Raw genomic sequence first — 24,818 nt, 5'->3', positions numbered from 1 at the left:
TAGGAAGGATTTTGTGTTGTTTATTACTGAGAAAAGAGCAGTATTTTATATCAGAATCATGTTTGTTTTATGATAAAATCTGCATTTTTGTGAAGAAAGTGAAATGTTGACATGGGCAGTGTAAGACTTATGATGTCGTTAACTATTTCACTTCCTTGCTTTTAAGTACTTGGGTTTTATAAATGGTGATATTTAGAGTGAGAATCCTTTAAGTGGGTTTTTGAACAAGAAGATTTTTTGGTATTTCTTAGGGTCTTGACTGTTGCCTTTTTTTCTTTTTCCTTTTGTTTGTGTGAAAATACACATATAAATGTTTTTTAAAAATCAAATAAAAGGATAGGGACTGTTTGTAGGTGCAGAGATCTGCCTACACAGAGCGGCCTTCAGGATGGGTCCTGTACTAGCCCATCTGAAAAATTTTGGCATTTCTAAGCGCATTACCTAGTTTCTTTTCACTCATTTAGTTCTTTTTCATTTGGTAGTCTTAAAATACAGAAGTGAGCAAGCATTATCCTCATTTTAAAATTTTTTCTAACTAATTAGAGATTTGGAAAAGAAATTGAGTCGGTGAGTTGTATTGTCTTAGCATTTCTGAGATCAGGGTTCTGCTCCTGTCATTTCTCCAGATCTCCTACTTAACTATTGACAAGTCACTTAAATTCTGTTCCTTACTTAGTTGTGCCATTTGGTGACCTTTGGAAAGTGCAGAAAGTGACTATTTTTATCCCTTGTGACTTTTTTACATTATTTTTAGTCGTCATGTTTGGGGGAGGGGGGGTTATTTTTTCATTTTTATTGGCAGATTTCTTTTCAAAAATGGCAGATTTTTATTTAAACATTTTACTATTTTTGTCCCTAACAGTTGCCTCTTGCACCTGCCAATTTTAATATTTGTTTCAGATTTTAATTGTGATGGGATACATTTGGACAAATAGAAGAACATAGACATTCGATAAGTGGCACAATTTAAAAAAAAAATCTTTTTTAAATTCTTATCTCAAAAAGCAATTATTCAGAAACATTGCAGTTGTCTAAGCACTGTTCACAAAAAGATATCAGTAGCTTAAAAACTGCTTAATTACAATTTATTTTATTCAAAAATAGCTGGTGCCCAGTTTTAAGAAATAGCAACAAGCTCTTTGAGATGGACCATAAATGTAAGACAAGTCCAAACCTGCAAATCAGAGTGTCTTTTAAATGACTTATAGTTCTAACTACTCACACATTGCTGGGATTTAAATTAAATGGAACCACTTGGGGGAAAAGACCAGAGTGTCACTGAGTAAAAACATATAATCACCCCACCCTCTCTATCCCTAGGCTTCAGAGCCAGAGCTCTAGCCCCAGCTGCAACTTCAAAGAGCTGTCTGCAGCTGTTTTTAGAGCCCTTAGCATGAGTGCTGCAAGCCTGAGTCTGTTGACCGGAGCTGGGAGGCTTGCTGCTGCGGGCTCTGTAGGCATACCCTGAGTAGGGCTTTCAATAAACTATTAAAATTTCTGGCATTAACATTCGCTTTTGCATAGCTTATCTCCAATTTGTTTTAACTTTTACTACTGTAGGAGAACACACAGCTAATTCATGTTCAAAGCTGATTTGTTAACATCCGGTTAATAATCAATTGTTTGATCCTTTGGTGTTTAAGCATCGTTGAGCAGACGTACACTACAGCAGAATTTGTGAGTCAGGCTATTGACATCAATGAACCAGTTGGAAATCTAAAGAAGCTGTTGGAACCAAGACTTCAGTGTTCCTTGGATGCACATGAAATCTGCCTGCAAGATATCCAGGTAAATCAAAGAGTGTTGAAAAACTTCTTCTGAGGGTTCTAACTGTACTCTGAGAATAGTTCTGTATATTTAGTCCCTTCCCTCCACTCTGATCTTTATATAGGGGGTTTCACTCTTCAGTTTGCTAAATTGTCTACAGTTAAGAGTCTAATCTTGCAAATGTCAGTCTCATCAACTTGAAACTGTTTATAATATGTACCCATTAATTACTAATTTACTGCAAATAAAACTGGGAAACTTTTAGGGTTCGTGTCAGAAATGTATCTCAGTAGCAGAATGTCTTATCAATTTTGGGGGGGGAAATATTATAATTTGAAAGTACAGATCATACACTAAGAATTATGTTCCAAGGTATCTTAGGTCAGGAGGCTTGACTGTTCCCTGAAGCCTTTGCTACTTGCTCGTGCATATGGGAGTTGCACTTTTTCAGATTTTCTGAATTTAGAAGCCAGAAGAGCTTTACACAGCATTGTTTTTTGTGTTTTCTGATGATTACAGGTCTAGCTGTAAAGATTGTTCTGCAGTTATACAAAAACATATTGTGACTTTTTTTTAATGTATGTTTTTGAATTAGATGGTTACTGCAGGGTTTCCTGGATGATGATTTTTTTTTTATTTCGATACGAATTGATTTCATTATAACTTTATAAAGCTTAAATAATACAGCCACTAAATAAATACTTGGTAACCTTTCTAATTTCCTTCTACTCTTGTTAATACTTAAAGATTCTCTCGAGTTCCAGGAAAGGTTATTGGCATACATTGAAATTGCTTTACTTCAGCCCTCGTTGGGTAGTAACACGGAGATTTAAAAGAAAGTATGTAAGATATTTGCTGGCCCTGATGTGTGGTTACTGTTCACCATACAGGAGAGCCATATATTCTGGAACTTCCACTGCCAGAAGCTGGGAATGGGCAACAGGGGACGGAGCATTTAATGATTACCTGTTCTGTTCATTCCCTCTAGGGCACCTGGCATTGGCTCCTGTCGGAAGACAGGATACTGGGCTAGATGGACCTTTGGTCTGAACCAGTATGGCCATTCTTATGTTCTTATGAATTTCTGTCTGGGTAGTTATTACAGTATGTGTGTATATTTCTTTATCTGTAGAATAGGAGCTGCTAACAAATGCTTGATCGCACTAGCTGTAGGAGTGACATTCTTAGTGATGAGAAGTTATGCTCCTATTTTCCCAGAAAGAAAACATGGATTTTTGTATCTATTAATACTCTTACCCAGAGATGGCCAGCCTGTGGCTCCGGAGCCACATGTGGCTCTTTAGAAGTTAATATGCGACTCCTTGTATAGGCACCAATTCCAGGGCTGTAGCTACAGGTGCCAACTTTCCAATGTGCCAGGGGGTGCTCACTACTCAACCCTGGCTCTGCCATAGACCCTGCCCCCAGTCCACCCCTTCCCACCCCCTTTCCTGAACCTGCCGTGCCCTCACTCCTCCCCCTCCCCCCCAGAGCTTCCTGCACGCCAGGGAGAGGTGTGGTGGGGGAGAGGTGAGCAGGAGGTGCTGGGGGCGGGGGAGCTAATGTGGGGGGGGACTGCTGATGTATTATGTGGCTCTTTGGCAATGTACATTGGTAAATTCTGGCTCCTTCTCAGGCTCAGGTTGACCACCCCTGCTCTTACCTTATCCGTGTTGATGAAAAATGCTGTAGGCAACAGGTGTAGGTGAAGTTGTTGTAGTTCAGACTTTCTTTCTGAGACAGGTCACTTTTTTCTTTTTTTCTTTTTTCTTTTTTTTAAGTTTACGGAATGATGAGTATAGTTTTTCAAAAGACAAAATGCAGGAATTGAATAGCAAATACTAAAGTCTTTCAGTTTTTTTAATTCAGATCCTGCTACAACTACACAAAAATGTACAGTTACCTAATTTTTTCCTTTAGCTATCTTCTAGCTAGACTTGTTGCCAAAGTGTGTAACATAGAGATTCTTTGCATAATAAAAAATCAAATTTAGAAATATCTGTTAACAGAAAAATGATCACAAGATACTATATTCAGGACACAAAGATGTATCCGATATTGACGTTGGAATTAGATTCTTCAGTGACTTGTATTTTTTTATTATGAAGCTGAGATAGTAAAAATAGGCTCTGTTGTCACAGTCAAAAATATATATATGTAGTTTATTTTTCAAGTAAATTAAGTTTAGCAGGAAATATTCTTGAGGTCTGAGGGCCCAAAGAAAAGAACTAAGATTATAAAGCTGACTTTCTCTAGCCACTAAGAGTTATTTCAGAGCTCAGGAAATATTGAAAAGTTTCATTTGCTAAAACTGCATTTTTGTTTCAGACCTCCCACATTATGCTATTATTGACCTATTGTGATGTGAAAATGACTAGTCACTGAGTTACAGTTTGTTTGACAAAATATATTTTTAAAAGATTACAGTAGACTTTCAAGTATCAGAGGGGTAGCCGTGTTAGTCTGGATCTGTAAGAGCGGCAAAGAGTCCTGTGGCACCTTATAGACGTATTGGAGCACAGTAGACTTTCAATATATCTAAAGTACCAATTAATGAAGCTAAAAAGGATTCAGTTTTAGCTGATAGATCAGGGGTTCTCAAACTGGGGGTCGGGACCCCTCAGGGTGTCGTGAGGGTATTACATAGGGTGTCGCGAGCTGTCAGTCTCCACACCAAACCCCACTTTACCTCCAGCATTTATAATGGTGTTAAGTATATAAAAAGTGTTATTAATTTATAAGGGAGGTTGCACGCAGAGGCTTCCTATGTGAAAGGTGTCACCAGTACAAAAGTTTGAGAACTACTGTGATAGATCCTTATTAAGGATCTATTTGCAAATTCTCAAAACTTTAATATTTGATAACTATAATTCATCATGGAGGATTTTATTAGGCTTACAATCATTTTATTTGTCATCCTGTTAGCGCTTTTGCTGTCACTCCCTGCATAGAAATCTGTAATCTCAGAATTTTTTTAAACCTCTGTAGTATGTTGTTTGAAGCAGAGTCTAGCTTACTGCAAAGATTCCCTTGCAGTGAGGTGCTGGCAGTGGAATATTGTGAAGACCTGGAATAGTATTTATGTTCTACTAATGTAGTTGCTTCTAAAGCAGATGTAACTGAAGGCGATCATGAAGGGCACTGAATGAAAAGAACATATCTTCTCCCAGTGTTGTTAGCCTCATTTGGGGTTTTCATTAGATCAGTGGTGAAAAACCAACTCCCTCTTTCCCTTTCTGTCTCTTTGGCCAGGTCTACACTAAAAATTAGGTTGAGCTAGGTATGTTGCTCAGGGGTCTGAGAAATTCACAGCCCTGAACAACATAGTGATGCCGACCTAGCACCTGATGTAGACATCACCAGGTGGATGGAAGTATTCTTCCATTGACCTACCTATTGCCTTTTTGGGGAAGTGGATTAATTACAGTGGCAGGAAGACCTCTCACATCACTGTCGGTGCAGCTGCAGCACTTTTAGTGAAGACATAGCCTTATTTGATATAATGATGAAAAGAGGAAGGGAAAGAAGGCTCTCTTAAGAGCTAAAACATAGTTAATGACTCCCTTACAGTAGAAATGCTTCTTTGTATTGGACCTCACAGTGTTATGTCCCAGAATATAACATTTTCTTTACCAACACCTAAACATGGAAGTTGAGGGAAGAGAACATTTTTTGCTCTGCTAGAAATAGAGGTGAAAACAGAAATGAAGGTAGTCTCCTTGATGTCAATGATCATGGCCTGATAGAAGTAGCCTCTAGCTGGTTCCCAGTAGCAATTTTAACTGATTAGTAATTGGGGCTGTTATCCAGAGGATACAGAGAGTAGGGCTATCAGATAGCCTCTGGTGGAAATAGCTCCCAGCTGGTTCCACGCAGTGGCTGGAGCGTGAGATGTGACTTTGAATTCTATTGTACTGGACAAATCAGTAATACACCGCTTTTTTTTATATACTGTTGAGTGAAATAAATGATTTTCTGCAGAAAGTTTGATGTGTAGAAGAGAGGAAGATAGTACTGTAACAATAAGGGTATTAAAGTCCATGTAAAAGATACATTAAAGAATTAATCAGAATCACAGCCAATGTGGCATGATGTAGTATTTCAGAGGCATAAAGTGAAGATTGTCTAGACAACTATCTTTGATTGATGTGGTGAGTGACCATTAAATAGTATTACGTATCTGTATTAAAGGGATACTGTCAACTTAAAAATCACACTTTTGTGCATTTTTGCAGTTACCACCTAAGATTAGAGAGAGAAGTGTTTTTCTTTTTTACTTTGTGCATTGTGACAGTACATTGTTTATAGTTGGCTTCACTATTTCCCCTGTGGCATTTTTGGGGTCTCTTGCATAGCAGCAAACTACTTTTAACTTAATTTTTTTTTTTAAATTGACTAGACTGCAGGTTGACAGTTCCTTTTAAAAATTTTTGTAATTGGAGCTACTGTTCATCAGCATGGAGTAATTTTTCTTTAGATTTCAAATTTCTCTGGGTAAAGAGCATGTCTACTATGACTTGTACAGTGCTGCACACGCTTTTGATGATTAAGACTAAAAATATTTGATAGCTGCAGTTAGGAACTCAAGTATTCTGATTCCCTGACATATATGTACAGAGTTTTTTGAACTGAATATACAAGATAACTTTATAAAAGCATTTAATTATAAGTCTAGTAATTTAAAAATATTTCCTCCTTGTATCAAGCTGGACCCAGATCGCAGTCTCTTTGACCAAGGAGTAAAGACAGATGGAACAGTACAGCTTAGTGTACAAGTAATATCCAGGCAAGGTAAGCAGTTAAGCATTTTATTTGCTGTCATACAAGGTGAGCCATATTGTAAGTGTATTCATGCATTACTATTTTTAACTGTAGCATTGAAAATATAACTGCATTATTCATGCTCCTATAGGTTGATTTTTTCCATTGTGCACCATATGTTTATAGTGTGTCCGTTAAAATTTGTCATGGACTGATGTTTCTGCAGCCCAAAATGTGTCTGTCTTCCATAGTAACTTTATATAAATCTCAAACTAGGAAAGCTGGTGGGATGGTGACAAGGAGGAACTTGGCAGTACCCTGCATGTGAGACCTTTCAATGAGGTCAAGCAGTTGTTTGTCTCATGCTGGGCAAAATATCTAGTCAAATGAAGCAGAATTGCCACCTGCTAATTGAGAGACACATCAATATAACGTGAACTTACTGCTTCACAAATAATTAAATTATGGTGGCATTATCAACTGATCATGTACTAAAGATCAGAAGCAAAAGCCTAAAGTGGTCATCTCTTTGTTGATACTTGTGTTTCTAAGATATATTGAACTAAACCGCAGGGACACATAACCAATGTTTCTTCTTCTAGTGCTTGTCCCTGTGTGTATTCCACACATGGGTACGCATGTGCTCGTGTTCTTGAGACCGGAGATTTCTAGCAAGTAGCATCCGTTGGTTTGTGCCTATGCAATTGCTCTCTTCATGCTCTATGCCAAGGCCATAAGGGGTGGTGTGGATAGACACTCCTCTAATTCCTTCTTAGTGCCACATGTCCCGAGTTGTAATCCTCTGTATTCAAAGCTATCTTCACATAGTCTTCAAAACCTGTAAATATGATTGTATGTCGTTAGTATTTTTAGCGTTTTAATGATTTTTATATTCTAGTTAGTACAGTTTAGTTTCTCCCTTCCTTGGAGATCCTCTTCTTGGGGACTATGCCCAGAGTCGCCGGGTTTAAGAACTATCTCCTGCCCCTTCTTCTCAGTCAGTGATGAACGCCAGCTCCGTCTTTACCGCTTTGAGGAGGCTCATGTCTCTGCCAAGTACAGCTCCACTGCTCCTTATCTCCTCAAACCCATGAGGGACAGGAGCTTTGACTAAGCAAGTACCTCAGGGAGAAGGACAATATACTCCAGTCAGCTACAGGCCAGGGAGATACCGCTCCCTCCCCTGGTACATTGGCCTTAGTCTGTAAGCCCCGCCCCTCTGAGCATGCGCTCTGGAGCAGAGGCCAGAGCTGTTAAGCCCAAGGAATCGCTGACTCGGGCCTCTCATTAGAGTAAGGGGCACTTTCGCAAACACATGAACAGATCCCCTTCCAGATGTGTTCCTGAAAGAAAGGATCCCTCCCTGACTCTGTCCAAGTCAGGTGAGTCCTTGTGCACAGATCATAAAGACTTCAGTCTGCCTAAAACTCCTGGCCATGAGGGTAAGGTGCAAAGGAGAGAGGACCAAACTGGCAAACTGGTTGAAACTACAATAAAGAACGATATTGTCAGACATAATGTATTCCTGGAAGTCAAAGCTCTTCCTCCAGTGTTAGGCTAGTGTGAATGAGGAAACATGAGCTTGTCCTCTGTTTTCTTAAAATGTAGCTGAAAGAAGTGAGGTGGAAAGAAAGACAGACAAATCTGGCGAATGTATTTTAATTTAGCATTTCAGAAAGCTAGTCTCAGGCTATTACTTCAAAATAATGCTACTTATGATCTGATCCATCTACAGAGTTAGTTCATCACTTTTTTCTGGTATGGGTAAAGCAGTAGATTCAATGGCTTGTAGTCATTTAACAAACAATGATTTGATCTTTGTTATAATAGTGAGTAGTTCTTCTCTAGTTTTAAAAAGCTTTATTTATTATGCCTGTTTTCATTCTTTGAGGGATCAAAATACAGGCCTTTAACCCCTGGTTTTATATAAAACAGAATTATAACTACTGTTGCTGCATATATTTAAAAAAAAAATAAGATGGCTTATTTAAATACTTCAACTTGTTTATAAAACTCTTGTTTGAATTTAACAATCTTCATGACTAATTCTTCATTTGATCAGCCACTTTAAATATTGGTACTTCTTTATACATTTCATGTTTCCATATTCTGTATTTTTTACTCTTTTCCCCTCTCACCCTGTGTCTAGGTAGAGTGAGGTAAGAGGGCCAAATTCTGCTATTCCACCAGTATGAATCCAGAACAATTCAATTGACTTTTGCCATCAAGTAACTGAAAGCAGAACTTTGCCAACATTTACATCAATGGGACGTGTGCCTTAATGATAGGGTCAAATAATAATACCTAGCGCTTATATAATACCTTTTCATCCAGAGATCACAGCTTCTCATGTAATTTTGAATGTTAATTTACAATATTTAAAATCCATTTTAATTGGTCTCGTTAAAGAAAAAATGTGTTGTATGACCATTCATAGGTTCTTACAGTATAGACACTGTTTTTGAACAGGGATTCTCTAATTGTATTTAATTAGATTTATAGTTATTTGAGCAATTTGTATCATTGCATTTCCAAAGGGACTATATTATTATAATTTTAAGAATTTTTAACACTTGGGAAAGAGATACTGAATTAACAGCCTTACAGACTTAAATACTGTATCTCCACATAACATATAAATATGGTGGACAGCGATCGTATATCTCTCAATCTTCAAGCCTGTCAATGTATGTCAGAAGTAACTGAAATGTGTGACAAATTACCGAAATGTGGAGTATCTGTTTTGTTTTGTTTTTTTGCATCTGTGCATTGTGATTGGCAGATCGTAGTGTTCATTCAAAATGCTGCTGCTATGTTAAGCTTTTTGGCCACCTTACTGGTCACATCCTCCACTGGCTTTCCTTTCTCCTCCAGATCAGGCACAAGTTTCCTGTCTTCACCTGTAAGATCTTTTATCAGTTACTTCTTCCCTACCTATGAAATCTGTTACCTTAAAACTGTCATCTTTACTATCGCTGTCAACCACGCCAGCCTTCATCTGCTTTACTCTGTTTATCTCTCAAAGCACCTTTGTGTTTTTCCCATGCTACCCCTTTTATGTTTGTAAAAGTCTGTGAAGCCCCCACTTTCTCCTCCTTCAAATAACTCTAATACTACTTATTGTTGAGAATTTTATGGATCACCTTGTCACGCTACCTGGCATGGGTCATGGTTGAGAATGCCAAATTCAGGACAGACTGTAAGAAATAGGGCAGACACCCCCCAAAACTGGTGGTTTATTCTATCATTAGAGGTAACAAAGCTAGTAACAAAAATGAGCTCCTGTATCACAAGAAGCTAAAATATAGTCCCCCTTAGGCATTCGAGCTCCTAGCTTACCACCTACACAACTGGACTTCTGTGATAAATGATTATTAAAACCAGAAATCACATATAATAGGATCTTCCAACTCCAAGGAGATGGCCACTCAATCCAGGTGAATATATGCTTTCAGGATCTCGCCAAATACCTTGCTGCAGCCAATCTGTAGTAAACTAATTAAAGATTTATTTAAAAAGAAAAGAGGAAGAGGAAAGCTATTAAATGCTTAAAGGAATCCTATACATTACAACTGATTTCAGAGTCTGTAGGTCAGGATAATAGCAGTGATGGTAAGTCTGCTAGCTTGCAATAAGTCTCTCTGGATTACCCCAAAGATTGTGGGGGTCATCAGTTCTTTGTTCAAAGCTTCCTTGATTTTAGAAATTACAGTCCGAAGAAGTGGAGCAGGATTGAAGACCAAGAAGTGATGTTACAGTCTCATTTATACTTTCAGCCCAAGTGCATGGAAAGATACTGGCAAAAGATGGAGTCTTGGATCACATGTCCTTACATGCCTTGCTGAACTATTGGGCAACCATTGCCTCACTGCTCTCTGAAACATCTCCAGGAGGTGCTCACTGGGTGAGCTGAGTCTACTCAATTGTCCATTAATATGTGCGTAGCCCATCAACACATGGATGGCCCAACACAGGGATGGCTAGTCTGGATGTAAATTTGCCTTGTGGGTGACACTCAAGAACAGAACATAGTTTATATACAAATGCAGAGCCAATGTTTATAACCTCAGATACAATGGTGATACATTTATTTAAACAAGGTAATCATACTTGACAAATAATAATTTTTCCATAGATCCCTTACATGACATACTTTATACAAGATTTACTGCAACTTTGTAACAGTGATGAGTGAACTAGTTATCTTCCATTTTATACAGCATCACACACACCTCTCCTGACCGTGAATAGGCACTAGTGATCTGATACTAGTGCTTATTTTATGAGATAATCTCTGTACTTTACCTCATTCTCTCAACCCCTATTTTCTGTTTCATCTACCTGTTGTCTCTTGTCTGGGAAGGTGTTGTCCTTGTTTGTACAGCACCTAGTACAGTGGAACTCTGATCTGTGTTTGCAGCCCCTTTGTGCTATCGTAACACAAATAATTAGTTCAGGCCTTCTGTATACATCTTAAGGAAATTTAAACGGGTGCACACCCTTTCATATATATATTTACAAAGAGATGTAAAAAATGAAAAGATGTGTATAATATAAAATTAAAGGGGGGGTGTATAAAATATAAAAATGTCAGAAGTCATGTTTAGATGAGTATTCAGTTACTGAAAGGTTTTATTGATATCTAAAATGTCTAATTCCCCAAAGACTCTTAAGACAGTTTTCAACAGCAGTTCTCATTATATCACAGATAAACAAAATAAGAACCATTACATCCTTTTTTGGATTATTGGTGTCATAAATATAAAGGGAAGGGTAAACCCCTTTAAAATCCCTCCTGGCCAGAGGAAAAATCCTCTCACCTGTAAAGGGTTAAGAAGCTAAAGGTAACCTCGCTGGCACCTGACCAAAATGACCAATGAGGAGACAAGATACTTTCAAAAGCTGGAAGGAGGGAGAGAAACAAAGGGTCTGGGTCTGTCTGTATGCTGCTTTTGCTGGGGATAGACCAGGAATGGAGTCTTAGAACTTCAGTAAGTAATCTAGCTAGGTATGTGTTAGATTATGATTTCTTTAAATGGCTGAGAAGAGAATTGTGCTCAATAGAATGACTATTTCTGTCTGTGTGTCTTTTTTGTAACTTAAGGTTTTGCCTAGAGGGATTCTCTATGTTTTGAATCTAATTACCCTGTAAGGTATCTACCATCCTGATTTTACAGGGGTGATTCCTTTACTTCTATCTACTTCTATTTCTATTAAAAGTCTTCTTGTAAGAAAACTGAATGCTTTTTCATTGTTCTCAGATCCAAGGGTTTGGGTCTGTGGTCCCCTATGCAAATTGGTGAGGATTTTTACCAAACCTTTCCCAGGAAGTGGGGTGCAAGGGTTGGGAGGATTTTGGGGGGTAAGACGTGTCCAAACTACGTTTCCCAGTAAACCCAGTTAGAGTTTGGTGGTGGCAGTGGATATTCCAAGGACAAAGGATAAAATTAATTTGTACCTTGGGGAAGTTTTAATCTAAGCTGGTAAAAGTAAGCTTAGGAGGTTTTCATGCAGGTCCCCACATCTGTACCCTAGAGTTCAGAGTGGGGGAGGAACCTTGACAACTGGTTAAACATAAATAGCATCCAGTTCACTTTTGACTTGTTTAGTTACTAATTTTTATTAACCCCAGTAGCTTCAACACGCTGTTTATGTTCATATGTTCAATGTGGTGCATGACAGATTAGATATACAGTTCTTGTTACAAAAAAGTGGCTGTTTATTGGCTCGTATAGTAGGTCAGATTCTGCTATCATTTACTACTGTATGTTCGTTTTGGGTTCAGATAGGTTTGCATGGGTGTAACAGGACAAAGTTTGCTCCTCTGTGCTTGGAATGGGTTCCTGGAAATCAAAAAGTTAAATGTGGTTTCTTTCAAATGAGTTGCAGTTATCAGTCACAATGACTTCATTGTTTTGCTAGTTAAAGGTGCTCTTCAACTGTTTTTTAAATAGAATCCTTTCTGAAATTTTGTTGTCACTGAAATAACATCTTCACTACAAAGGATAACACTTTTATTCAGCATTTCTCTTGTTCCTTAAGGAACCTTTTGATTAAAGGAAGAAAGAATAAAAATTTCCTCTGAATTAGAAAGTCTAAAGTTAAGGTATTTTGTAATTGATGTTTTCTTACTTTCAGCTAATTTAAACCTGAAAACACTTATTGAGAGAGAAATACAGTTCTCTGTATATTCATGACAAGAATGAAACCCTAACAGATAACACTTAATAGTAGTCAGCAAAACTAGTGGTTCACCAAGTGTTGTAGCATCAAACCTGTTTTTTGTCCCATGTCTCTTGATGGGTTTATGTAGAAGGCTTTGTAGAATGAATAAAATGTACTTATCCTGTCCATGTACTTGTTCCTAATTCTGTCATCTTTTCTCAGGTAGAGCTTAATACTCCTAAGAAAGAAAAGCAAGAATGAACTTGTTTTAATAGCACTATTTTGCATTTTTTTCTTTGTAAATAAATTATGTGAGTAGATGATATTAACTTCTGTGGCAGTAACACCTGGAGACCCAGCCCCAATGTGCTAAGCACTGTACATACATAACGAAGAGGCAGCTGCTGCCTCAAGGAACTTAATATAGATGAACCAGCAGGTTTATACAGTAAACCGTATGGGGGTTTGAGGTGAAGGATGAAGTAACGTGAGATGGTTCTCATCGGCATGATAAGCAGTAATCACAGCACACTACCTGCCCAACTGTGATGAAGTGTTTTTGTAGGCATCATAGCAGAAGTCAGTTTGAAGGAGAACAAAGACTGTGTATTTTTACTTGAAATCCCAGAAGAGGGACTGTGGCAGAGAGCGCATAGGTGCTTGTTGCGGAACTTGAAAAATGTGCAGCCAAGACTGGCATCGTTGGTGCAGAGGAGATGGGGGTCATTGTCTCATTGTCATATCAGAGATGATGGTTCAAATGGTGATAGAACATGAAAGGCCTTTCAAAATAAAGACAAGTAGTTTGTGTTAAATGTGTGAAGGAGGGGGAGTCAATAGAGTAGGACATAGGGAGTGCGGGTGACAGTCAAATTATGAGCTAGGAGATTTATTTGTATCTGAATTTGAATGGATATAAATTGGGCAAGATAGCATTTAACAAGGCCACAGAGGAGGCTGCAGTAATCAGGGCCTAGATTAACCTTTTAGGTATGTGGTCAGAGAGAACAAACCAGAACTCAAGGTGTTACACAGGAAGAAGCAGCAAGATTTAGACACTGCCTAAGTGTGTGTACCTAGAGAGAGAGGTCGAATAGGAGTGATGATGATAAAATAGGATAGTAGAGTGACTTCATGGAGAACTTAGAAGAGGGGGGTAGAAATTTTGAGTGGATTTGGAGTTTGATGGAAAACCGGTTGTATGACCTTGCTTCCTGAAACTTCTTGTTCTGGTTTTGAATTGTGGACCCTTAAAAATCTAAACTTAAGATGACACATAAAGAGGGCATCAAGGTAATGTTGGAGAAGGGTAAGGAATGAAATCTGGCAGTATCCAGGAGGTACTGATAGGTAGGCTTACTTACCAGGGAGACAAATGAGAGCAGAAGTTTGGAGTTAAGAATGACTATAAGATTTCTTGGAGCAAAGTAAAGGTCTGAGTTATTTTATAATCATACTAATGATTTATGTAGCACTTCAAACTGCTTTATAAACATTAATCCTCATAACGCCACTGCAGAATAGATAAATACTACTTAACCCATTTTACAGATAGAGGAAACTCAGGTGGAAAAGGTAGGGACTGACCCAGAGCCACAGAACAAATTGCTGGTAAAGCTGGATTTAGAACCTGAGCATTCTGGTTTCCAGTCGTCTGATCCACTAAACCACATTGCCTCTTTAAGAGTATGTCTACACTGCAGTAAAAATCCAAGTCACAGAGCCAGGGTCAATTGATTTGGGTTTGCAGGGCTTGACTGGAGCCTGGGCTTTGAGTCCCTCCCCTCCCCCTCAGGATTTGGGCTCCAGCCTGAGCTTGAACATCTGCACTGCAATTTTTAGCTCCATAGCCTGAGCCCTGTGACCCTAAGTCATCTGACCCAGGTCAGCTGCAGCCATGCTACAGGTCTTTTATTACAATGTAGGTGTATCTTATAGGGTATCTTAAAGTGATGCTAACCAAAGTGTGTGTAATAATTTCAAAGACACTTTAAAAGTAACCACTTTTGAAGACTGAAAGTAATACATATTTTTGGACCTACTATATTTCCTTCATAGGACAAGTGTAATAGTTCCTTAGGTATGCATACGGAGCTGCCAGTTGAATATGTGTTTTGTGGGTATATATAAAAACTAAATTTGAAACGCATGGGATTGTGGGGTGAAGGGGCATAATTATTTGTATGTTCACTTTACTAAATTATAAGTGTATGCTTAAGTGAAGGGTGAGAAGAAATATCACCTTGAGTCTGCTATCCTTGATAGTGTTGAGTCATATGAATCATTCTGAAAATGTGATGCTAACCGTGAATGCATCTGATGTTTTCTGTATCTGATTCTCAGCATGTAGTAACAGTATGTTTGGTGAGATTTAAATGAAACGAGTAATGCTTTTGCAGTGCTCAAAAATAATGTATTTTACCTTACTGTATTTTCATCCATATCTAGGAATAGAGCCCAAGTTAAACATCCTTGAAATTGTAAAGCCTGTAGAAACTGTGGAGGTAGTTATCGATCCGGATGCCCACCATGCTGAAGCTGAAGCTCACCTTGTTGAGGAAGCCCAAGTGATAACTCTAGATGGAACAAAACACATTACAACAATATCAGATGAAACTTCTGAGCAAGTGACTCGATGGGCTGCAGCACTGGAAGGCTACAGAAAGGAGCAAGAACGCCTTGGAATACCCTATGGTAATAAAACACAATGTTGAGTAGTTTGTATGTTTTTAATAATTGAGAATTATTTGATATTGGGTATTGTATAAGAGAACATTTATTAAAGTGCTCAGATACTATGATGAGATTTCATATGCTATGGTGATGAGTGTAGTACAAATAGCTTGATAGAGTAAGTAAAGTGGAGGTGGAACCATGGCTGATAGTTCCTTGGTAGAAGAGGGTAGGTTTCCTCCACAGCTTACTTATATTACAAATTTGTGTTTTCCCCTGGTCTATTGCATAAAGTAGTTTTAAAATATGTGTACTGGAAGATCAAGCTGTTTGTGTATGAATTTGACCTTGGGTCCAGTTCTCTGGTGTTCCTGACTCTCTTCAGGGCTCATTAAAGACAGTAGTAGTGGAGGATGTGGAGCACCAAGCAGAATCAGATTTGTATGAAAAGCCACACTTAGATTCAAGTACTTAAAGTACCTAATTTTTAAACTTCAATAATCTTTTCAAAAGAGGGTCACTATGGAAAAGACTAATTGTTCTAGGATTATAGAATATGGAATGTCTGTAAATGTGTTCTGGGAGCTAAATTGAAACTTTTTGTGTGAGACCTATGCCACACTTGAACCCTGGACTCTCCAGGTGAAAATTAACTGCGGTAAATCATTGTAATGTACTCTCCAGTGATATTCATGAAATCAACCTGTAATATGTAAACAAACTCCCATAAACTTGCCCCCCTCCCTTTTTTTTTCCCCCTTGTTGAGGAACCCCAAGTGATAACCCTAGATGGTACAAAACACATTACAACAATTTCAGATTTGTTTGTCTTTTCTTGCCATTGTTTGGTTTTAGTAGTTGGAAAAAGTTAAATTCAGTCTCAGGTATTTACAAGGGAACAAGGTATTAAATTGGCTGATAGTCTTAACAGATTCTCAGAGAAATAACTGAAGCAATGGCTTTGTTTTGTTGATCCCTTTGACATACAAGCATTTCTGAATTCACTTTCATTGTGCTAGATATCTTGTTAATTGCGGGTTTGATACAAAAAGCTTAGGGATATTCATGTGAATATCTCTTGAAATTTCACAGCATGCCATCCATAATGCAAGAAGAAAAGTTACATTCTTCAACATAATACTAAAAACATCTAATGTTAAATAAACTGTTGTAAATCAACTTTATAGATTTGTTAGTATTAAAACTTTGCTTTCTCAAAGAAGAAAATCAGCATTGTGAATGTGACACCATTGTAATTTCAAAGGTTTACAATTATTTTCCATTATGTAGGTGAGAATTTTCTAGAAAACAAAAATTGGCCTCTCTTATGACCAACCCAAGTATAGACATTTTGGAATTCTCCTCTTGGTAGTAGAAATGTCTTAATCAAGTGAATGCCAAAAAGGATAGCTTTTAAATACCATATCAGATTTTCCTGACTTCATGGAATTGGAGAGAAAGGAAGCACTTGAGGACCTTTTGTATTCTGAATGTATTGTTGGTGCTTTATAATATATGCCTGCAATTTTTTTAATGAATTTTTGTATGATTCCCCAAAGATGAGATTTCATTTTGCCTGACCTTTCTATAAATGTGTATAAATTGCATTTCTGCTGGGAGTTGTTTTTCAGCTTCATCAAGGCTTTCAGAAATCACTTGCCTCTTTTGAGAATCCAGAGCACTTTGCAACAGACAGTGAGAGTTGTAGCTTGGAGTGAATAAATTTGTTAGTCTCCAAGGTGCCACAAGTACTCCTGTTCTTTTTGCGGATACAGACTAGCATGGCTGCTACTCTGAAACCTGTAGCTTGGAGTAAAATCAAGCCCTGTTTTGTAGTGATATTGCAGACTCTATTCCTTCCAATTATTTGTTCTGACTAGTAAGCTAAAAACTAACCACCATCCAGGAATTTTCCACCCTTTAACCGTCCCTGTTCTGTTTCTTCAGTTTCATTCTTGTCTAAGAGAAACATACAAGGTGTCCTCCACAGCTGTTTCTAGCTGTCATTTTCTCCTTCAGGCTATTTTTTGCTGGAAGCATGGAACAATCAGAAAATGCTAAATCAAAGGAAAAATGCCCCCAACTGCTTTTTGGAGCCGCAGTTTACCAAGAGGGACCTTAAGTGCATTGTATTTTCACTTTGAGAAGTCAAAGTTATTTCAGGAGACAAGGCAACAACAGAAGTAGATAATTTTTGGTGTTTTGGCAGACAGCTTACTTAGCCTTTTTAAGAAACAAGAAGCTCACTGTCTGGAGGTTCTTTGTGACTTCCAGGAGCTATGATGAGAACTCTCACCACCAGCAGCACCACCATTCCTTGGGCCTCCCCAGCTCTAGAATATTTCTTGGGGTCTAAGTCTTAACCAGGAGCATTCTCATATTTCTTTTACTATTTCCGGGGACTAGTGTGCTGCAAATGCAAAGTTAGCTCTTTAATACGAGATTTTTAAAACTCTGGCACTGCCTATTCTTCTTGCATTTTGTCAGTGGTCCCAGGTTCAGAACTGCTGAAGTGAGAGGTTTCTGCTGACCAAGTACAAGATCTAGACCCTGTCGGGGAGAGTTTCATGACCAGTGGAAGTCACTGCTAAAGCATGTTTGTCTCAGCCATGAAACTCAAAAGCCCCTCAAGAAACCAGACAAGATACAGCTCTAGATACATCTTTTTCCTAGATGAGGGAATGAGGAGAGAACTTTCCTGATCCATTCTGTTCAGAAAATCACAGAAACTATATCTGTGGCGATCCATGATGCCAAGCTGTTTCCCAGAGCTCTCTTGGGGTTTGGAGGATAAACGGCTCTCATGTCCCAACGTAGATTCCAGAGTTATGCTGTGCTCACAGAAGCATTATTATGGAGTATAGTGTTAGCCTAAAGAACTTACAGGATATGACAATAGTAACAGGAAAAAAAATTGACCCTGCACATGAAACAATTTTTGACAGCCATCTGTTCTAACCGTTCACCCAGTTGGCCTAGTTACAACAAGGCAAAAAAACCCAAAACTATTCATCCTTCTCCCAGAAAGGTTAGGAAGCTTAATGATGTTGCTTAGAACTCTCACTAGCCACCAATATCCTCAGCTCCTCGCTGGTTGCACACACAGTGTTACTGACCTAGATCTTGGTTGGGGAAGGGTATTCCATCCCAACATAGGGAAGGTTAATGATTCATATTGGAAGGAATGAAACAAAAAAAATTGGTAGAGAGAGCAATAGAGGGCTCAGAAATTTTCCGAGATGGCGAAAAGAAATGGTGATCCAAGTCAGAGGCTTGCCTAGCACTCCAGATACTGCACTGTCTCAGGCAAAGCCATAGAAAGCAAATTAGCAAGTCCATAGGAATAGTTTTGTAGTGGCATCTTGAGAATCAAAATTGCTTTTGTGTTGTGGCTTTCCACACATTCTACTATGTTCCCTTTTTGTTTCTCTGCAAAGAATGTTTGTGGCATGACCAGGCTTTGTTATTAAAACTTAAGAATTAGTTCTTTTTAAAAGAAGAAAAAATTTAACAACTCATTCATATGACTTTTCAGTCATACTTGTTTCAATCACATGGGACAGTGTTTTTTCTGTGGTTCTTTTTATTGTTAGTCACTATAGGGAATAGTTCTGTAGTGTCTAAAATGGACAGGGTGGCACACCTTTTACAGTTATCAGTTGTTTAATATATTTTTCTTCTTTTTTCCTAGACCCTGTACAGTGGTCAACAGACCAAGTACTCCACTGGGTGGTATGGGTGATGAAGGAATTCAGCATGACTGACATAGACCTCAATACTCTTAGTATTCCAGGCCGAGAGTTATGTAGCCTCAATCAAGAGGACTTCTTCCAGAGGGTCCCTCGGGGAGAAATCCTTTGGAGCCACCTGGAGCTTCTTCGAAAATGTATGTGAGCTTTCTTAATGACTGATTTAGTTACTGTTTTTTTTCTGTGGAAAGATAAAGACAGTTGTGAATAGTCCAGGTTATTTTCCCACTTTCCATTAGCAGTGAAAGGGAGGGTGTCAAATACAAGATAAGGGAATATGTTATAATGAGAATACTTGCTGTTACGAAAAGAAACGTCTATATTTTAAATCTGGTTGGCCCATCTTTCCTCAAATTTTATTACTGTTAATCTAATACAGGAAGTAAGGTATAAGAGGTATGGCTCTTGCAACATACCTGAAAATTCCTGATTTATGTTTTTATTATTAGCTTTGGTTCATCTTCTGATTTGACAGTCTCATAATTAAATGTTAAGTGCTATTTACTATGTTGCAGTCTCACACAAATGTGAAAGTTACTAAGCTAATTCTTTAGCCCATATACACTGCAGCTAATCTATTGTGTATTCAATGTTTAGATACAATTAGGTAGGCTGATTTTCTGTCTGTGACACTGAAAAAAGTACATCATATAAGCAAAATAGAAAGTTTGTGTGGGTAAACACTAAAAAAAAAAAGCGTGTGTAATATTCTAAAAGTACATTCGTGAAAATAAAGTGCCACCCCAGATGCCCAGAAGGACATAAAAAAGGCTGTGCATACTTCTTTCACGTGGTGTTACATATTTACTCTTAAAAGTCATCATCTTTATTACACTCTACAACCTTTATGTTGTTTCTCTGCATTCCTTGCTTGTTTTCTCGGTTATAAATCCATTTGGCATTCAGTTGACTTATGGGGGTAAGGATTTGAATAAAGATTTAAATATTTTTCTTTTACTTGGCAGATGTATTGGCTAGCCAAGAACACTCTGGAGAAATAGCAACAGTTACTATTGATCAGCGTGAGTAGTCATGCCAGTAAATTATTAAGACAGGTGTTTGTCAACTAGAAATGTGGGTTCAGCACTCATGCTACCAAAAAGTCAAAAAAGCCACAGAGAAATAACACATCTTTTGCATGTTTTTCAACTTGAAAGCAAAGCTTTAATTTTTAGCCACTTTGAGAGTTTAATTTAATCAGAATTTTGAATTTCTAACTTTCTTATTATAATGATCAATTGACTTTACCATTATTCTGCACCATAAATATTTCACTTGTGTCACATTGTAATATCAGCTGTTCAGAACTGCATTCTTGGTGAACATATATCAGAAATCAGTTCTGTATTTAAAAGAAAGTAGCATATATACTGCAATGCTAACACCAATTCCATTTTAAATGGTAGCAACAATTAAAATTATTCTTAAGGTGTAGGTTTATGAATATCCATGTAGCTCTTCGGAGGGGAAATATTTTGAATTTTAATATTGATGTACAGACACACGCTAGAACCTCAGAGTTATGAACATCAAAGTTACGAACTGACCGGCCAACCACACGCCTCATTTGGAACCGGAAGTACGCAGTCAGGCAATAGAGACCAAAAAAAAAAAGCAAATACCATACAGTAATATGTTAAATGTAAACGACTAAAAAAGGGGGGGAATTTAAAAATGAAAAGAAGACTTGACACGGTAAGGAAACTGTTTTTGTGCTTGTTTCATTTAAATTAAGATAGTTAAAAGCAGCATTTCTCTTCTGGATAGTAAAGTTTCAAAGCTGTGTTAAGTCAGTGTTTAGTTGCAAATTTTTGAAAGAACAACCATTACGTTTTGTTCAGAGTTCCAAACAACCTCCATTCCCGAGGTGTTTGTAACTCTAAGGTTCTACTGTGTGTGTGTGTGTGTGTGTGTGTGTTTTTGTGTGTGTTTATTCTCGCATGCATGCATCAGGTTGTTGTACCAACAAGTTATAATTATTGTTCTCCAATGTTTGCTCTTTCACAGCTGTGCAAATTATTCCAGCATCTGTACAGCCTGCTACCCCAACCACCATTAAAGTAATAAACAGCAGTGCAAAGGCAGCTAAAGTACAAAGAGCGCCAAGAATCTCAGGAGAAGACAGAAGTTCACCTGGGAACAGAACAGGTATTTTCTCAATTTTATTTTAATGTAAACGTTGTAAATATTTAACAGTTAAATCACATGGTGAATTTGCAGAATACAGCCATATCCCTTACAGATATGATTTTGCCAAATTTTCTAAGGGCTGCTTACTTGGATATGAGGCCTGTAGGGAAAATCCAGGTGCGACAGGAAGTGCTGGTACAGTATGTAGCCCTCAGATCTTTTGAGTTAGTACTACATTAGTACTACGTTGATGGAAGTGCTATCTTGTAGATGAGACAAACGCAAGGTTGACCGTTGTCTTAAACGTGCCCCACTTCCTCCCACTCAATACCATGTGCTCAGGTTTTTTCTCCTCCTGACTGGATCATTCGGGGAGGAAGCGGAGATTGGCAAATATGTTCCAGAATTCTAACCTGGCACTTTGCATACTGTTTGTTCAGTTTTCCTTCTTACTCTGCTGGTAACTTCACCAGTTGGAGACCTGCTAATCTCTATGAAGTGAAGGCACTTTTAGGAAAACTGCACGTTAGCTATGCAATTTAATTTCAGAATTCTCCTTAGATTTTCTTCATCCAAACTCTTTGTATCAGTTTCCCTGTTACCTTGCTTCTGTCCTCCAATATTGCTTTCCTTTCTGTCCCTTCCCCTCAGTTAGGAGTTGCTACTTCATCTGTCTCCAAAAAAACAAATCTCACCTCAAAACCACATTTAAGTTTTGCTTGATTGACACGCTCTGCAAAGTGCCTTGTGACAGTAGTCTAAAGATTTTCAAAAATAGGAACCTAGAACTGGGCTTCTAGGCCAAGACTTCAGTGAGAGCTTCTGGGTGTGCTGCACTTTTGAAAGATCAAGTCAACTGTTTAAGTGCCTAAACGTGCACTTAGATTCTAACTTACAATCTTGGCCACGGTATAACATAGATATTGAGCTGTCCTAAACTGAAGTTTATGAATTCTTAAAATAACTTCAGCTCTGTAGAAAATAACTTCTTTTTATCTTTAATGACCTTTTATCTCAATAGGAAACAATGGCCAGATTCAGCTATGGCAGTTTTTGCTAGAACTTCTTACTGACAAAGATGCTCGAGACTGTATTTCTTGGGTTGGCGATGAAGGGGAATTTAAACTGAATCAACCTGAGCTGGTTGCACAGAAATGGGGACAACGTAAAAATAAACCCACCATGAACTATGAGAAGCTTAGTCGTGCTCTACGGTAAGAAGCTCTACAACTAAATTATTTTATGAAATGGTTGTATACTTTTCTCTAACTGTAGTATTCTGCCAGTTACGTATGGTCTTTTATGATTGCACATCAGTTAAAAAACAAACAGGTGTGGACCACCATGCCACCTTCTGTTGCCATTCTCATCAGCTGAGCAGGATGGGTCATTGGATGTATGAGTGGTTGCCTTTAGAAAACAAATGGAAAATGCTATGATTGATAATCTTTGGATAATATGTTTAACAATTTCTTGGGGAAATAGTCACTGAAACAGCTTTAGTTACAGAATTTAAGATGTATGTCTACACTGTATCTCACTGGCAGCGGCATGTAGGGTATGTACAATGCTCTTGCCATTTTTTCCACCTGCTAAGCAGCTTCATCATTTCTCGGGGCAGAGAGAACTTGCCCATTAAAAATCTTTTAGTACAAATTTCATTTGGTAGCTTTGACCAATAAATACCACATTAAGGTATTGAAATTAACTTACACAGTAAAAAAAACAAAAAAACCAAAAAAACCGCAGTGTTTCTGGAACTGTGCAAAAAATGACACTGTCACATTTTGAGTACCATTGTTTCACCTCACCTACAGGCTTACAGCACCATTTGGCAGCTCCACATCATACTTCATCTAATTGCACATAAAATGAGCTTTCAGATCATGTGTGTAGGGTGGGTACATTAAACTCCAAAATTATGGCCCTTTTTGGAGATTTGCCACATGCCAAACTATTAGCAGAATTTCAGATTTTACATAGATTTTTTTTTCCCTATTAAGTATCATACTTAAAATGCTCATATGTGCTGAAAAAGACAAGTTCAGGACCTCATTAGCATGTGAGAACAACACAAACTCAGACACACAATTGATAAGAAAATAGCTCGTGCTTTGTTTGCAGCCAGCATCACCATCTGATATGTTGAACTTTCACAAGTCAAGAAAACTGAAATGCTTCAACTAAGCTATTTTCCTTCATCTGGGTTTTGTAGTCTGAAGTCAGTAGGTATTGTGCTCCCAAATCATGTTAAGGGTCGGATTTACAAAAACATTTAGGTACCTAAATATATGGGCTTAGGGCCATAACTTTAGACTGTTACTTTAGCAAATTCTGTCCTGTATTTTAAAAGAAAGTGCACAATAACTTTTCATTAAAACATTTTTTCAGAGTTAACAAAGTAATAGATTTTATGCCACTAAAAACATTGTCAATAGAATAGATTAGGCACATTTCCTATAAAATAAGATATAGGAGGCATTTTTGGGAAAGGTAGGTGAACAAGTTATCTTTCATGATTTAAATGTACTGAATCTGTTTTAAAAATATAATTACTAAGCTGAACTTTGCATATTTCATCTTCTAATTTGGAGTACAAAATTTAAGTAAAATTTGAAAAATTAGTAAATATCTATCTTTTAAATCCACTACAAACAGTTACTGTATGTCCTGCGCATTGTTTAAACAGGTATAATTTAACGGGTCCTATATGTATGAACACACCCCTTGCGTTAACAGGCCCAGTGCGTGCCATTGTGGCATTTCTGCAGCTCCAGTATTGATAGGCATCCTTTGACACATCCATAGATATGGGGGATTGGCTCTAGTGACATTAACTTAGGTATCAGTTCTCCATTGTATTTGGCCCAGTTCATGTTCTCTCGTAAGGGCAGCGTGGGATTGTAGGAGTTTCAAGCCACAATGTGGATGCAGGCAAAGTCAGGCTTTTTTGGATGTGGTAGCACAATGCATCATTTGTTGGGGTCAGTCCCCTAGTGATCGACGCTTTGAGAACTTGTCGCAGCTCTCCTCTTTTAAGTAAATTGTTCATGTTGCAGATGAACTTTTCTGCTGAAATGATTTTCATTCTATAGATCATCCTTCCCTAAGTTTCTTAGGAATCTATCTTTCTCCATAAATATTGTCCAAGCTGTTTTCTTGCTGTGCCCAGCAATATGGGAAACTGTATCGAAGCCTGTCAGTGCCTGGAAAGAAAGTATTGTTTCTATATCTGCTTGTGGAAATACAGGCAGAAACTTCTCTTGAATAATATGCACAGGAATGTATCCCGGGGGGGGAGGGTTGGTGTTGGAGCCTTCATCACAAATTGCTGTGAGGCATTTTCTCATAGTGTGCCATTAACAAAAGAAAAACATCAATGCTGACACAACAACACAGTCCGCATCTGTGTGCATGCAGTGTTGTACAATCCTAGTGTCTGCCTCTTTGAGGTCAGTTCATAACTCACTTATGTCTACAATTAGGTTGATGATTTAACTGTACTGTCTTCTTTAAAGCCTTCGGATAGGACAATTGGTTTGTGGAGCATTGGTTAGGAGTTTGTCATAGAAA

The 24,818-nt window shown here is 38.0% G+C and overlaps 1 protein-coding gene across 4 annotated transcripts in view; it reads left to right on the top strand.

Annotated features, from left to right (window-relative positions):
• The window catches only part of GABPA (GA binding protein transcription factor subunit alpha), a 38,121-nt gene that overhangs the window by 9,182 nt on the left and 4,121 nt on the right, over positions 1-24,818 (top strand). For all 4 annotated transcript variants that reach the window (XM_073363157.1, XM_073363135.1, XM_073363164.1 and 1 more), the window contains exons 3-9: positions 1,644-1,788; positions 6,474-6,558; positions 15,142-15,387; positions 19,058-19,252; positions 20,081-20,137; positions 21,123-21,263; positions 22,267-22,459. In XM_073363157.1, coding sequence (XP_073219258.1) covers positions 1,644-1,788; positions 6,474-6,558; positions 15,142-15,387; positions 19,058-19,252; positions 20,081-20,137; positions 21,123-21,263; positions 22,267-22,459 — 1,062 coding nt within the window. The remainder of the gene's footprint in view (positions 1-1,643; positions 1,789-6,473; positions 6,559-15,141; positions 15,388-19,057; positions 19,253-20,080; positions 20,138-21,122; positions 21,264-22,266; positions 22,460-24,818) is intronic.

Source organism: Lepidochelys kempii, chromosome 1, assembly GCF_965140265.1.
Source record: "Lepidochelys kempii isolate rLepKem1 chromosome 1, rLepKem1.hap2, whole genome shotgun sequence".
NCBI classification, from domain to species: domain Eukaryota; kingdom Metazoa; phylum Chordata; order Testudines; family Cheloniidae; genus Lepidochelys; species Lepidochelys kempii.
The sequence above is the reverse complement of the archived record's forward strand: the minus strand, read 5'-3'. Positions and strand labels throughout refer to the sequence as shown.